This window comes from Myiozetetes cayanensis, unplaced genomic scaffold, assembly GCF_022539395.1.
Source record: "Myiozetetes cayanensis isolate MyiCay16 unplaced genomic scaffold, myiCay2020 scf3, whole genome shotgun sequence".
NCBI classification, from domain to species: Eukaryota; Metazoa; Chordata; class Aves; order Passeriformes; family Tyrannidae; genus Myiozetetes; species Myiozetetes cayanensis.
Genome location: NW_026087521.1, coordinates 35083361 through 35096922, shown reverse-complemented (window position 1 = coordinate 35096922; position 13562 = coordinate 35083361). Strand labels below are relative to the sequence as shown.

Below are 13562 nucleotides of genomic sequence, written 5' to 3'. Positions count from 1 at the left end.
AGTTTTCCACGTCAATGAGCAGACTAGCGGGAAGCAGAGTTTTGCAGATGAGGTCTGAAATGCCACAGTATCAATAAAAATAATAATTTTTACAAATTTCCCCCCACCCACCAAAGAGGACTTCCAAAACGCATGTATGTTTGTTTATTTTGTTACTTGAAGTTCAGCTTCCTGTGCAGCGTTAGTGGTCCTAACTAATACTCTTTCTATAGCTATTAATTCCTTCCCTGCTGATATATTTGGAATATGTCTCTGATACAACTCTTCCTGGTACCTCCTGTTTTCTGAGCAGTAATGCATGAATGTGTTTAGCTTTTTTGTGTTGTCTTTAGTACAAAAACAAATGTTCTTTCTTTGTGATAATGAAAACTTCTATATATACTTCAGAAAAGCCTTATAATGTAATATTTTGGGGGGAAGAGTGATCTTGTTTGCTTCATTCAATTTGAAAAATGTTTATTACAAAAAAAAAAAGCCTTCTTTTCTAGTACTGGTTAAATGCTGTAGAAATTGCAGGGTTCACTACATACTTGGTCAGAAGGCAAAGCATATTTGTTCCTATAACTAATATAGCATATATTCATAGAATAAAAGCACTCCACAGTCTACTTTGATATGTTATATATAGGAGTGACTGGGCACCAATGAAATATGAAATGGAAATTGTATGGTGGCCTCAATGACCAATTCTTTTTATTCTTCTAAGGCTTGTATGATTTTATACTTGTTTAAAAAATGTCTTTTCCCCTTCCCCTCTTAAAGGTAGAGACCTGTGGGTTCTTGTTCTGGGAAAGTTTCCAACCCATCATAAGATTGGCATTCCAGAGTTCAAGTATGTTGCTAATATGCATGGGGATGAGGTACGTTTCAATTTTTGCAATGTCATTTATACCAAATACACTTACCAGGGGTTTAGAGTGAACTTTTCTCTGGCTTGTGCTACTTATTATTGAGGTATGTCATAACTGAAAGAGGACATAATATGTGTGTATTTCTTGAGGAATTTTAAGAATAAAGTTCCCTTGTTTTGGTGGAAAGGCTTTAGCAGACCTTACATCATAGTGAAGGGTCCTACAATCCTACATCCAAGACCCCTCTTAAGCAGAGAGCTTTGTCTTCTTCAAGTGATAAAAACCAGAGGCTTTAACTTTCCTGTTGGTGAGTCAGATTCAGTAGTTTGCTTGTACATTATTATTGCTTAGGCATGGAATATGATAGAACTCTTCAAATACATCCTAAGATTAAATTATAATTGCTGTGAAGCATCAAATTATTTATTTTAGGCAGAACATTTATCTTGGAAACCTTAAGCTAGGAACACCTAAATTCACCTGAGCTAACACAGTGAATACAAAACAAAAAGCAATTCCAAAGCAATTAACTTGCTCTGGGAAGAATGCCCACTTATTAATGATAAATAAGAAAATGGTGATTTTAAGCCTTCCTGGTGCAGTACATGAATCTGGATCAGAAAGAATCAAAGCTTCACTCTTCTCTATAGTACTTTCTTGCTTTCTATTTCCCTTATTCTTTAGCTTTACCTGCTTATATTAGTCATGTTCATTAAACGTTTTAACTGTGCAATATATTTTTATGCAGTCTTCATGTGAGGGTTAAATAATTTAGCAGGAGTGTATGTATATATATATAAATATATATGCTAGTCTGTGAATTCCCGAAACTAAGAAAAATACGTGTAGTAGGAAGTACATCCTGTGTAAAGGGCAATGTATCACAAGTTATTACTATTAACAATACTGTGTGGGAGCACTTGCATGCCTGCAGGCACTCGTGACATTTTGTGCCAAGAATTTTCCCCAAGTTAGACTAGTTTCACCTTGTTTGACAGTGACTGTGCTCAAAGTGCTGCTGGAAATTTGACTGATTTGGAATTTAACTCTGTGTGGGAAGAGGCTGATTCATGGCTTCAAATGTGTTACTGGATGCCCAAGACAGGGTTTGCAGCTCCTGAAACCTGTTTTGTGTCAGCAGGGGAGCGCATGGTGCCTAGGATCTGAGGGTCCGTATGACAGTCACTGCAGACTGCTGATGGGAATTACAAACCTATGGCTATAGATCACTTAGCTTTGATGGGAAGGAGGTGGAGAGCAAGATATGATCTCATCCAGCATGGCATGACTCTCATACCCAATGTTGCTGCACTGCAAAAGGCCACAGATATTGAAGCTTCCACAACGAAGCACCCGTGCCATTATCCCTGCCCAGGTGGATACATACAAGGAGCTCTGAACATAGAAACAAGCACCATTTGCATATCCATAGGGTTGGGATTTGCTGCAGATTGGCAACTCAGATCACTGCCTAGGATCTAAGGTTTTTACTGTCTTCATGAGGAAATGAGACAAGATTTTGTTTTAAAATCATACACAGTGCCAGACAGTCTGAACAGGGTTGATCCTTGAGATGCCTGGATACCATATAACACTGAGACACTGAGTGGCGTGCTACGTTCTCACTTGTTCACTAGACCAAGCATGCACCTAGGGAACATTCTGGAAATAGAGCTGTTCTTTCTTTCAGGCCCTCATGATGATCTTTGCCTAATGGGGTTTTTTAATGTAAACATATAATGCACAGTTGGTGTTTGCTTTTTATCTGATTGTAAATGTATTTCAGATGTCAGGAAATGAATTCCTCATATAGAGAGGCATTGGAGAATTTGAATTTTTTTTTTCCCATAATCTAAGATTCTGCTGGACAGTCACTGGGGATAGATTCAACTACTCCCTCAATATATTAAGCAGATAAGTTTTGCCCTAATTGTATGACAAGCTTCAATTTGTGTGCCAGAGTCTTTCATAAATTCAAATTGTGGGATTATGGCTTCATTGATCCAGTTAGATTTTTTGTGCTTCAGTGATGCTTTCCATAAATGATACAAAATGAGAAAAGTTCTGTTCTCAAGTGTTGTTTGGTCATGCTGCCCTTCTACCCTGTCATGATCACACAAATGATACTTAACTTTGAGTTAGCTGGCCAGCTGCTCCTAAAACATAAAAGTTGGGAAGGATCCTAAATTGCATGTGTGTGGGCTGTTCACACATGCTGCTGGAAGAAAATCTATTTGGAGAGTTGCCCAATAGGGAAGTTCTAATAAAATAATGTGAGTACAAAATTCTAGGAAAAAAGTTTTTTTTCAGAACTGGCTGATTTTTTTCTTAACACTGTAAGACGTAACCAGCCAAGATTTAAAAGACTTGCTTTTATGTTCATCATTGCCAAATAGAGTGAACTTTTGCCCCAGATTCACGGAGAGACAATAAAAGACTCCTCCTGTTCTTTGTGTGACTGTATGAAGTTGGACACCATCTTTAGGAGTACTTTTTGTTTAACCCAAACCAGCTTAAAACTAATTTAAACTGACTCATCAAAATGGCACTAACAGACTGTACAAAATGCATAAGCCTGTGAAATGTTATAGAGACTGCACTGGGGAAGGTGAGGGAGAGTTTGCCTGCTGCTCTGGGGCAGCTCCTATTCTAAATTAGGCAGCTGCTTCTCTTATCCCAACCTCATACTCTTGCTTGAAAGATCTTCTCTTTCTCAGTCTGTACACTCACACATTCCTCCCTGGGGAAGAACTGATTCCACTTAACATCAACCACAACCAATCCCCTAAACACCCCGAAGTCGTAAATGGAGTAGAACTATCACGTTTGTACCAGCTGTGCCAGTGACTTGAGTCTATTCTGTACAGCTAAACCATAGAATCTAATTGGAAGGCTGTTCCTGAACCAGGTGTATCACAGCAGGGAAATCCTTTAAGAAGAAGCATGTCTCAACAAACCCTAAATGACCTGTGTGTTTCTGCTTGTTCCCTTTAATTTATTAAGTACATGGGTTTCTTACCTTTCTGCAGCTACAGTGTAACTGGGCCATCACAAGATAGCATCTTTCTCAGGATGGCAATGCTGATACCACTCCTTTTCTCCTAAAGCATCCACTTCTGATCGCTGTATTTTCTTAGTGTAGTACTATTTTGCCTCTTTCATTATGTGAAACTGAGCCTGAGCTGATAGGTCAGTTAACCTACATGAAAGGATGAGATTGTCTTGCTGGCTTGTCTTGTGAAATAAATTAAAGTACCCATATCCTATTTTCCGTGTCATCACAGACATGGTCATATCCACAATAAGGTTTCCTGAGATATGGTGTGATTAGGGCTTAGATGAGTAAGGAGTGGAGTCGTTTTATCTGTAATCAGTTTAATTGAGACTTAAAAAAACTTAAACAACAAATTAATGACAACTCCAATTCTTGTACAGAATTTCTCACTCCCTATTTCCAAGAAAATAAATGGAAGCTACATTTACACTATCAAGATAGCACTATAGAAAAAAAAAGCTTTTTTTTTTTTTTTTTAATCACCTAGTTGCACAAAAACAATTATGCTATGAGGAATTTTCAGCACATGTTCCTATGTCCTTAGTACTATGCAATATATTATGAAAGTGGTGTGCAGGGAAATAATATGTGCTCTAGAAAATAAAAAAACCCCATTTATTAAAAAAAATTGCATTGTGAACTATTTTCCACCTGACTTCAGTATCAGCTGATGCAATGTTACGAAGGTCAGAAGCACCAGAGGTTTCAAAATTCATAGCAATCAAATCTCAGTGCTAACAACAGACTTTAAAAAAAGCTGGGTCGTGCTGAGATCTGTTTCAACACAGTTCAACACTGCCTTGCCCCAGTTACCTTTTTCCTTATCTTCCTCACACTTTTCTGAGAGGGAAAAGGAAAAGCTATCTGTTTGTCAGTCAGTTGAAGCCTTGTGGAATTTGTCCAGGCAGTAACAACTCACACCGGTAACTAGTTCAAAAGCAGGCTTTATGTTGCCATTTCCTTCAGTGATAAACCAATGAACTGCACTTCCCTGTCATACATGTGCTATTCTCAGATTTTCATAGTAATTGCTGCTGTAGAAATAAATTGATGTCTGCCAAACTATTTGCATAAACAGTCACTTTAACACTGGTGTATTTTAGTAAAGAAGGACAAACACAGTGGGGTGTGTTGTAGCGGTGCATAATAATTAATGCTGTACAAGTGTTAGAAATAACATCTTGTAAGTGTGGTGTTTAAGTGGGAAACGTAGATGGACTACTGGTTTCTCTGCTCTAACTCCACTTCCTTAGGTGAGGTCGTGCCTGGTATGCTGAACTAGGCCTGTGGAGCAACTGGGGCTCGAGCAAGGAGACTGGCAAGACTGTGTTGCCCTGAAACAGGTCCTACCTGATGGTTTGGATCTTTCTTTCGACATTGTTCCACTTAAAAACCAGGCTATGTTTAAGGAAAGAATTTTAATAATAAAAATGGGCAGAGTCCATCCACCTATGGTCTCTATCATGTGGTAACAACAATGTTCTAAAACCAGGGGTGCTGCAGTAAAGTGTCACAGTGTGGGTCCAATTGAAGCTAACCTTAATCTTCTAACTGGCTTCTTGAGTAAGCCCTCTGGTAGCTGAGCAAGGTGCTGACACAGCCATGCCAGGGGGGAGAGTCAGAAAGTTTAAGGGATACATGTACAGAAACAGCAGTCACACCCTTTTCTACAGTGTTGATCCGTGCCCTGACACATGCACACTTCTTCCTTCCAGAGTTCCCCTGAGGAACACTGAAAGCCTTTCCTGCTGACTTTCTCCCTTTGGGGCACAGGAGGGAACTGACAGCTGAAAGTGCACAGAGAAACTTAAAAACACCTGGGCATCACACTCGGGATACTGCAATTCATTATGTCTTCTCAAAGGCGCAGAGCATATGAATGCTGTCCCCTGCTCTTCTCTATCTCTGTATGAGACTTGAGGCAGGTTACGGTGTCTGTCCTTGACTTTACTGTCAGCAACCTACCTTCAGTGTATCCAAATCCTTTATTTGAAGCTCTGAAGTAAAAACTAAGTAACTCATAACTCTTATCAACAGATACAGCTTACCAGGGTAAAGCTTGATTGAACAGCAGATGCTTTCCAAAGGCTTGATCAAAACTTGAGCTATGCTTTCCCAGAAACAAAGACTTTTCCTCTCCTTCAGACACCCTCAGATGTACTTTTTCAAGAAATGCAGGGTACTCTGGATCCAAATAAAACCCAAAACAGTGGTAATAAGTATATTCTTCCCTCAAGTGCAATGATAAAAGGACCAGTTCTCTTATGCTAGAGATAATCTGAATAATTTAATGTGCTGAGTACTTGGGTACAAAAATAGCTATACAAGGATTCCTATAAAATAGAGTTAGTTTTTAAAATACTGTATACATAACTAAGTCTGGGGCTAACTTTTAAGTGCAAAGAATGTAATTTGTGAAAAACTGGTCATCTTTCATTCTTTGTCAATATTGTCCTTTTCTATTATCTTCTTTAGTTACTTTTCTTTATCTGTTTTTTCCCCCTTTCTTTTCCTGCTTCTCTACCCTTTCTTTTGGTCAGGCACAGAAGAGAAGTACAGCAGGAGAAGAACCCTTTCCTAGTTTCTCCAGACAGCAGTGCAGTCTTGTCTGTAGTTTAGCTGTCTCTGTGGTAGGGCCATTCTTGCTGATTCTGACTCTTTTAGCTTTATCTCTCATGCCCAGGGCCATAATTTGGCTGGTTTCTCTCCCTTCCTTCCTTCACCCACCCCTATATTCTTCCCAAGATGTCTATCACCCTGTTCAAGAGCTGCCTGTGCAAGACAGGTTCTGTTGCATCTCTTTGTAAATGTCACGGAGTACACTTATCAAACATGCAGAGCAGTCTGTTTCACCTACTCAGGTGCTGCTTTGAAAGCTACTGGAAATGGAGGAAAGTAGGTACCTTCCCTGCCCCCTTTTTCAAGGCCCATTTTCTGTAGTGTCTGCAAAAAGAACCACTTAGTTACTGGCATTGTATATGTGTTTGAGTAATGCAGCTTCCCCTAGCAGATTACTTGATGATTGCATGCAAGAGACCAGCAACAGGGGTAAAATCTAAGAACAAATCTACTGGGGGGCAGGGTGGGAAGAGAAGGGCTCCTCCTTTTTCCTAGTGCAAACAGCATGGCAGAATTGCCAGTTCAGAGACCATGGCTGCCTTCAGGTACGACACTTAAAACGGTGTGATCCGCAACTGAGCCGAGTCAGGTTTGACTCTAAGTTTGTTTCTTCTGCAATAAACAGCAATTGGCATCTAACTGGCAAGACATGGTTTGTTCCCAACCTGAACAGCAGCTATACCCACTTCTCCTGCCCCATCATGTATCCAGGCAGAGTCCTGCTGGATTGTGTCTATGTTCCAATTTCCTTAATACCAAAAGCAGAATTTGCCACTTAAAATACACCAATGTGAAAATTCAACAAGATAATGAGTGCAGCAAATAGCTGTGGAGAAGTATTGCTTTTTCCCTACTTGATTCTACCTGCCTTTTACCTGAAATTAGCTCAGTTGGTTAGAACATGGTGCTAATAACACCAAGGTGGTGGATTTGATCTCTGCAGGGGCCATTCCTTAAGAGTTGGACTCAATGATCCTTGTGCATCCCTTCCAACTCAGAATGTTCTGTGCAATATCTGTGAAAAAATTATTAATGTAATCTTAAAGCAAGGAGATGTGTATCTGCAACATCAGGTTCATCTGGTAATGCCACTCTGTGTTGCTTACTTTGGAAAAAAGAATTCTTTGCAATATTTCCAACTTAGTGGTGCAAGACTAGTTCTAAAAGATACTGAGATGCTGTAGCTCTGAAATAGAGCCTGCAGTGATTTACCAAGCTTTGTTTTTGGAGATAAAGTAGAACTAAGTTGTCTCTAGAGTACATCTAGTTGCACATCTTGGCTTGTTCCCATTCCAGGAGGGCTTAGGAACCCTATAGTGCCCTTGAAGCATGGGTCACAGTGCAATGGAAAGTGCCTCTGGAAAGTATAGTCCAGTAAACACTGCCGTAGTGGCTTCTGGGGTAGAATAGGATTGATTGTTCTTAACTCTGGGTCTGGAACTTGCCACTATTTTACCTGAAATCTGATAAAAAGAGATGTCCTGTCATCTTTCACAAGTTATACAAACTTATACGAACAAAAATATGTGTTCAGCTTTTTTTTTACCACTGCCTTTCCTTGATTCAAAGTCTGCATCCAGATGGTTTCCCATGTCTTTTTCCAAAGTTTTATGTACAAATTTGGTTTCCCCAGCATTAAAATAAAGCAGTGTAACAGGGAATGTAACGAAAGTGTCTATGGGGCCTCTTTGATCCTGTATTAAAGTTGACTTTCCATAAAAAGGATCAATAAGAAAAGGCCTGCTCTGGAATTATGGTAGGCTTCTCCTTTCTTTCTTTTGACCTATCACTGCCAAGTGGGGATGCACAGCACTGACACTGCTGTACAGGACCCAGGGTTCCTTGGGCATCAGTACAGAACTGTGACTGTAGTGGGGCTGAGAAAACAGAGTGGGGTGTTCCCAAGCCCACATGATCTTTATCAGGCAGTTTTAGTTTTTGATAAGACTATGCCTTATCCATACAAGATTTAAGCAGTCTAGCTGATACAGTCACTTTCCCATTGTACAAAAAGCTCTGGTTGATCTGGGTTTAAAACCCTTGTAAAAACCCTCCAGTGACTACTTTCATCTACAAAATTGCTTTAAATATATTTAGGGGAGAGCCTAAAACAAACCAGTGTTGATTAGAATGCTCTTGTATGCCTTGTATGTCTGTATAATCCAGTAAGAAAAACCTGGAAGTGTAAGGTGATGGGCCTTTTTTTATTATTTATTTTCTTCTTCTTTGTCTTCCATAGCAGACTTAAAATGAAATGTTATGTTCTTTTTTTATACAGACTGTTGGGAGAGAAATACTGCTCCATTTGATAGACTTCCTGGTGACCAGCTATAGACAGGACCCAGTTATCACCCGGTTACTCAATAATACCCGGATTCATATCATGCCGACAATGAATCCTGATGGATTTGAAGCTACAAAAGTGCCTGATTGTTATTACACACGAGGAAGGTAAAGGTGGCTTATGAGGGTGGGAGAGGCAAAGGAAATGGGTGGGGAGCAGTAATCGCAGATAGCCAAGAGGCTGAATCATACTTGGTGGAGAGGATAGTCTAGAAGATGTGTTAGGGCTAATTTTTTCCAGTGCCGTTCTGAAGACACACTGTTACAACATGGAGTTTGTGAAGACTGAGTCAGACTGGTGTTTATACGTGGTGCAGCCAGAGAAAATTGGTCAGAATGGTGTAATGACCTCACCTTTTAGGCAGGAGACCCAGATTGCGAATACAAGCACAATTCCTTATTTTGTAGGAAAAAAAAAAATAAAAAGAAGGAAAACTCCACCCACAGGGATCTATTTTAGTTGGAGAACTTTGTCACCTTTCTTAACGAGACAAAGGTGTGTCTAAGCTTGTTGAATTGACTTCTAGCAGTGTGTTTAAAGATCATGTTGAATGCAGGTTAAGCAAGAGGGAGGAGTTAGGCAGTGAGAGCTGGCTGTAATAGGTAATAGCTGTACCTATAGTAGCACTAATAGTAGTACTAGGAAAAAGAACTAATACAGAAGAAAATATAACCAACTTAGCATTGCGTCCTGTGCTACTTTTGCTTTCTTAAATTTAACCATTACAGAGACCAAAAAGGGGATGAAAAGCTTAACAAGCTAGAATAGGGAAAGAGTGAGAGAATGGGAAGAAAATGCCAAAGGGACAAAGTTGGAATGTGCAGAAAAAGCAAACTCATGAGCTAGAATTTCTCTTGGATCACTGGCCATGGCAACATCAGAAACAAGTAAAAGGTAGTTTAGGTAGTTTGGTTCTTTAGGTGACGAGTATAGGTCATCCTTTTTATTAGGAAAGAACTTTATTTCTCAGCAAACAGATGGGACATGTATGGAGGAGGGGTATATTTTATCCCCTCACTGTCAAATAGAGTTTAACTAACGAGTTTAAAAATTAACACAACTGATGGCAGATACCCTTTTTACTCCTGTACTGACCTGTCTGAGCAAAAAAGCAAGTAAGCGTTTGCACATGCTCCTCATGTTCAGGGAGAAGAGAATACATTCTGTGTTTGACTCAAATTTTTCTCTCTGCCCAGAGATATGGCAGTACAAGGGACACAGCCATTCAGTAGTTGCCTTGGTCCTCTGTGCAAGTGGGAAAAACACATACAGAAGGGCAATGTCCTCCTGATCTGGCTCTGGTTTTTCTAACTCACATATATGTCACTGTGTGCATGCTATACACATATATGCACTGTTTTCACTTGAAATACAAAAGCAAAATTGTTTTATTGTGTCCTATGAAAATTCCAGTGCTACTAGAAATCAAGCTGAAGTCTATCATCTTAATACTTCCGAAATAAGAAATGGTCATCTTGTTTGTTTCCTGAAGACACTACCATGACACAGATCTGGAGTACTTGGGAGTCTGGTGATGTGGAAGTGTCCACAGGCAAAACAGTAATGTGAATGTCTTCTCTCTAAGGTACAACAAGAATGGAGAAGATCTGAACAGAAATTTTCCTGATGCCTTTGAAAATAACAGCGCTAACATTCAGCCAGAGACTCAAGCAGTAATGAACTGGATAAAAAATGAAACGTTTGTTCTTTCAGCAAACTTGCATGGGGGTGCTCTGGTTGCCAGTTACACCTTTGATAATGGTAACTCAGGTAAGCTAATAACAAATTCTCTTCTCTACAGCTGATTTGGTTTAGGAACGTTAGCTGTACCAAAGCAAAATTTATAAGGATTCCTGCAAGGTTATTCTAGCTTTTGAGTTGGGATGGGCAGAATTTGATAAACCCCATAAAAATTCACTGCCTAATATAGCTGTTTGGGAGATGTTTATCCTGTGTATAAGCCAGCACTGTATGTTTTATCAGTAATGAGAGTTACACAATTGCTGTCTTCATTCTGTAGTTACTGGCTCTTCGAAAGGCTATAGCAGATCTCCAGATGATGATGTCTTTATTCACCTGGCAAAAACCTATTCTTCCCACCATGCCAGCATGTACAAAGGGACTGGGTGTGACAACAGACAAACTTTTCCAGAAGGCATTACCAACGGATACTCTTGGTACCAGCTGGAAGGTAAGAATCCCAGCGATGTCTTATTCAGCTGCTTCTGATATGATGTTCTTACTTTCTTCTGCCATCTTTGATGATGAAAGGGCAGTGATTTTACCCAGAGTAGAGGACTGATGAGGGGTGTAGGCCAACTCATGCAGATTTTCTGAACAGGACCCGGGTGTTTGCAGATTCTCCCAGCCAGCAATTACACAAGTGAATGAGGCACTCACTGCTGTTTGGCTGCTTCTGTGCCCGTGCTTAATGCCTGCAATAACTGTACAGATTATACACACATGCACACACTCCTTGGCACAAAGATCTTGTCCTTTAAGAAGGAAAACCAATCTTCTGTTCATACATCATCCTTTTTAATTGTCTAATCACTGAAATAAATGTTTTCATTACTGTTTATGTGTAGCCAAATAGAATATGGGCCCTGTGTGCTGTGGCATTGTGTGTTGCTTTCACCATCTGAATTCAAAGACATAAAAGGCTCTTGGAATGTCTTCGGCAAACCAATGAATTTATCTGTCACAAGTTAGTTGGAAATGCTTGAATGAATTTCAGTCAAAGATCCACCCTTTCTCAGCCAGAATCATCATCATTCTGAAAATGCCACTGTGCTTTAGAAAACCCCACTCTGTGTGTAACTAGAGTAATTAAGTCTGTTTTCCATAAGAGGAAGTAAATACAAGTGTGGCATTGAGGAATAATTTATCTGATTTACTTTTCTTACTGGTACGATGCAAGGACCAACATTTTAATTCTTTTATTTGTCTTTTACTTTGAACTTAGTGCTTCTTTGTAGCTGAACACTCTGTTATTTCACTTTTAAGGTGGAATGCAAGATTACAACTATGTCTGGGGACAATGTTTTGAAATTACATTGGAGCTGTCATGCTGTAAATATCCTCCAGCAGACCAGCTGGAAAAGTTCTGGAGAGACAACAAAGTTGCTCTGATTGAATATATAAAACAAGTACACCTAGGTGGGTATGTGAATGGGGATGGGAACTGAAGCTGAGGCCAGGTTAGAGGGAACTCTTCAGCAGCCTGGGTCAGTGTCACAGCGGGAGGAGCTCTGGTGTGAACTTGGGAGCTTCTGAACATGAAGTGCTGCAAGGCCAGGGATGGGTAAGGGAGGAGAACTCAGGCATGTCAGGTGAGGGGCAATGGGTGCTTCTACAGTAGTGCAAGGGGCTTAAAATGTACTGGGGCAGGAGCAAGGGACAGGCCCCAGGCGCTGTGTGACCATACACCCCTCTCATGGACTCTGCTTTCCTGAGCAGCCTTGGGGCAGTCATTTATTTTAGAGGTTTATGAGTGCCTGAGTACAAGTCCCGTGGGTCTTTTGCTACTTGGATTTTGTATTTTTGAAAGGTTTTTCTCGTGACCTGGCTTTGCAGTTGGAAGAGAGCTGCTGCGTAGTGAAGCAGTGCTGCTTTATAATGAGTTGAAGGGCTTGCACAAATCTGTTGCTTATCTTGCATTCTGTTGCCCAAAATGCCTGTTTCATCTCTGCCTAATGCCAGTGCTACCTTAAAGATGGTTTGTGAGAATTAAGGGAAAGTCCTTCATAATCAGACATTGTTGCTATTCTGCCTTTGGGAAGTACTAGAGAACAGGCTGACTTATTTTAAATTACAAAAAAAGAAGGGAGGGGTGTGTGCAAAAAAATGCCAAAGCAGTACTGAAGATTGAAGCCCTTCAGTAAAATATACATACAGTAAGTGTATATGATGCCTTCAGCAAATGATACTTAGGAGATTATATTGCTGCTTTCTAGCTTAACATGAGAGTAAACTATTAAAAACAACAACCAGGGATATTCTGGTTTAATTCCTTTCAGTGAGACAAGTGACTAGTGATACTATTAGATGTGCTCAAACTCAGTGAAATAACCTTTGAGAGCACCCAGCAAGAGAACAGTCTGACTTTCTTGGAGGAGGCAGCTCACTACAGTTACAGGTCGTGATCTCTCTCCTCTCTTTTTCACAGGTGTCAAGGGTCAAGTTACTGATAAGAATGGGAATCCTATTCCCAATGCCATCGTGGAAGCCAAAGGAAGGCCTCATATCTGCCCCTACAGAACAAATGAACAAGGGGAGTACTATCTTCTCCTTTTGCCTGGGACATATGTGATCAATGTAAGTGTGCGGCCTTACTAAATTATTGTTCCTAATTGCCTTGAATTCCTGAGCACAGTGAGAATGTGCTTAGAGATGAGTGAGCTGAACTGCTTGAGTCATGTATAGGAGCTGTAAAGACTCTTTAGCAGATTTAAAAGAAAATAGTCTCTTTAAATGTGAATTGGCAGAAAGGAAATTTTTGGATACAGTAACATCTCAAGTCCTCAAGGTCCAGAGATAAGCACCCATCTGACCTTGATGGTGGAGCCAGCAGGGATGAGGGTCTGGAGCACAACGACTTGAGCTTGAGGTGTTTGAAACAAACCACAGAGCTCTCAGGGTGAGGAGGTGGAGCCTGGGATCAGGGCTGACACCACCACTGGTGACAGTTATT

The 13562-nt window shown here is 40.2% G+C and overlaps 1 protein-coding gene across 1 annotated transcript in view; it reads left to right on the top strand.

The window, feature by feature from the left end:
* Window positions 1-13562, top strand: part of CPM (carboxypeptidase M) — a 36407-nt gene that overhangs the window by 18300 nt on the left and 4545 nt on the right. The window contains exons 3-8 of the mRNA XM_050324004.1: window positions 763-860; window positions 8804-8976; window positions 10455-10639; window positions 10890-11060; window positions 11876-12028; window positions 13038-13186. Coding sequence (XP_050179961.1) covers window positions 763-860; window positions 8804-8976; window positions 10455-10639; window positions 10890-11060; window positions 11876-12028; window positions 13038-13186 — 929 coding nt within the window. The remainder of the gene's footprint in view (window positions 1-762; window positions 861-8803; window positions 8977-10454; window positions 10640-10889; window positions 11061-11875; window positions 12029-13037; window positions 13187-13562) is intronic.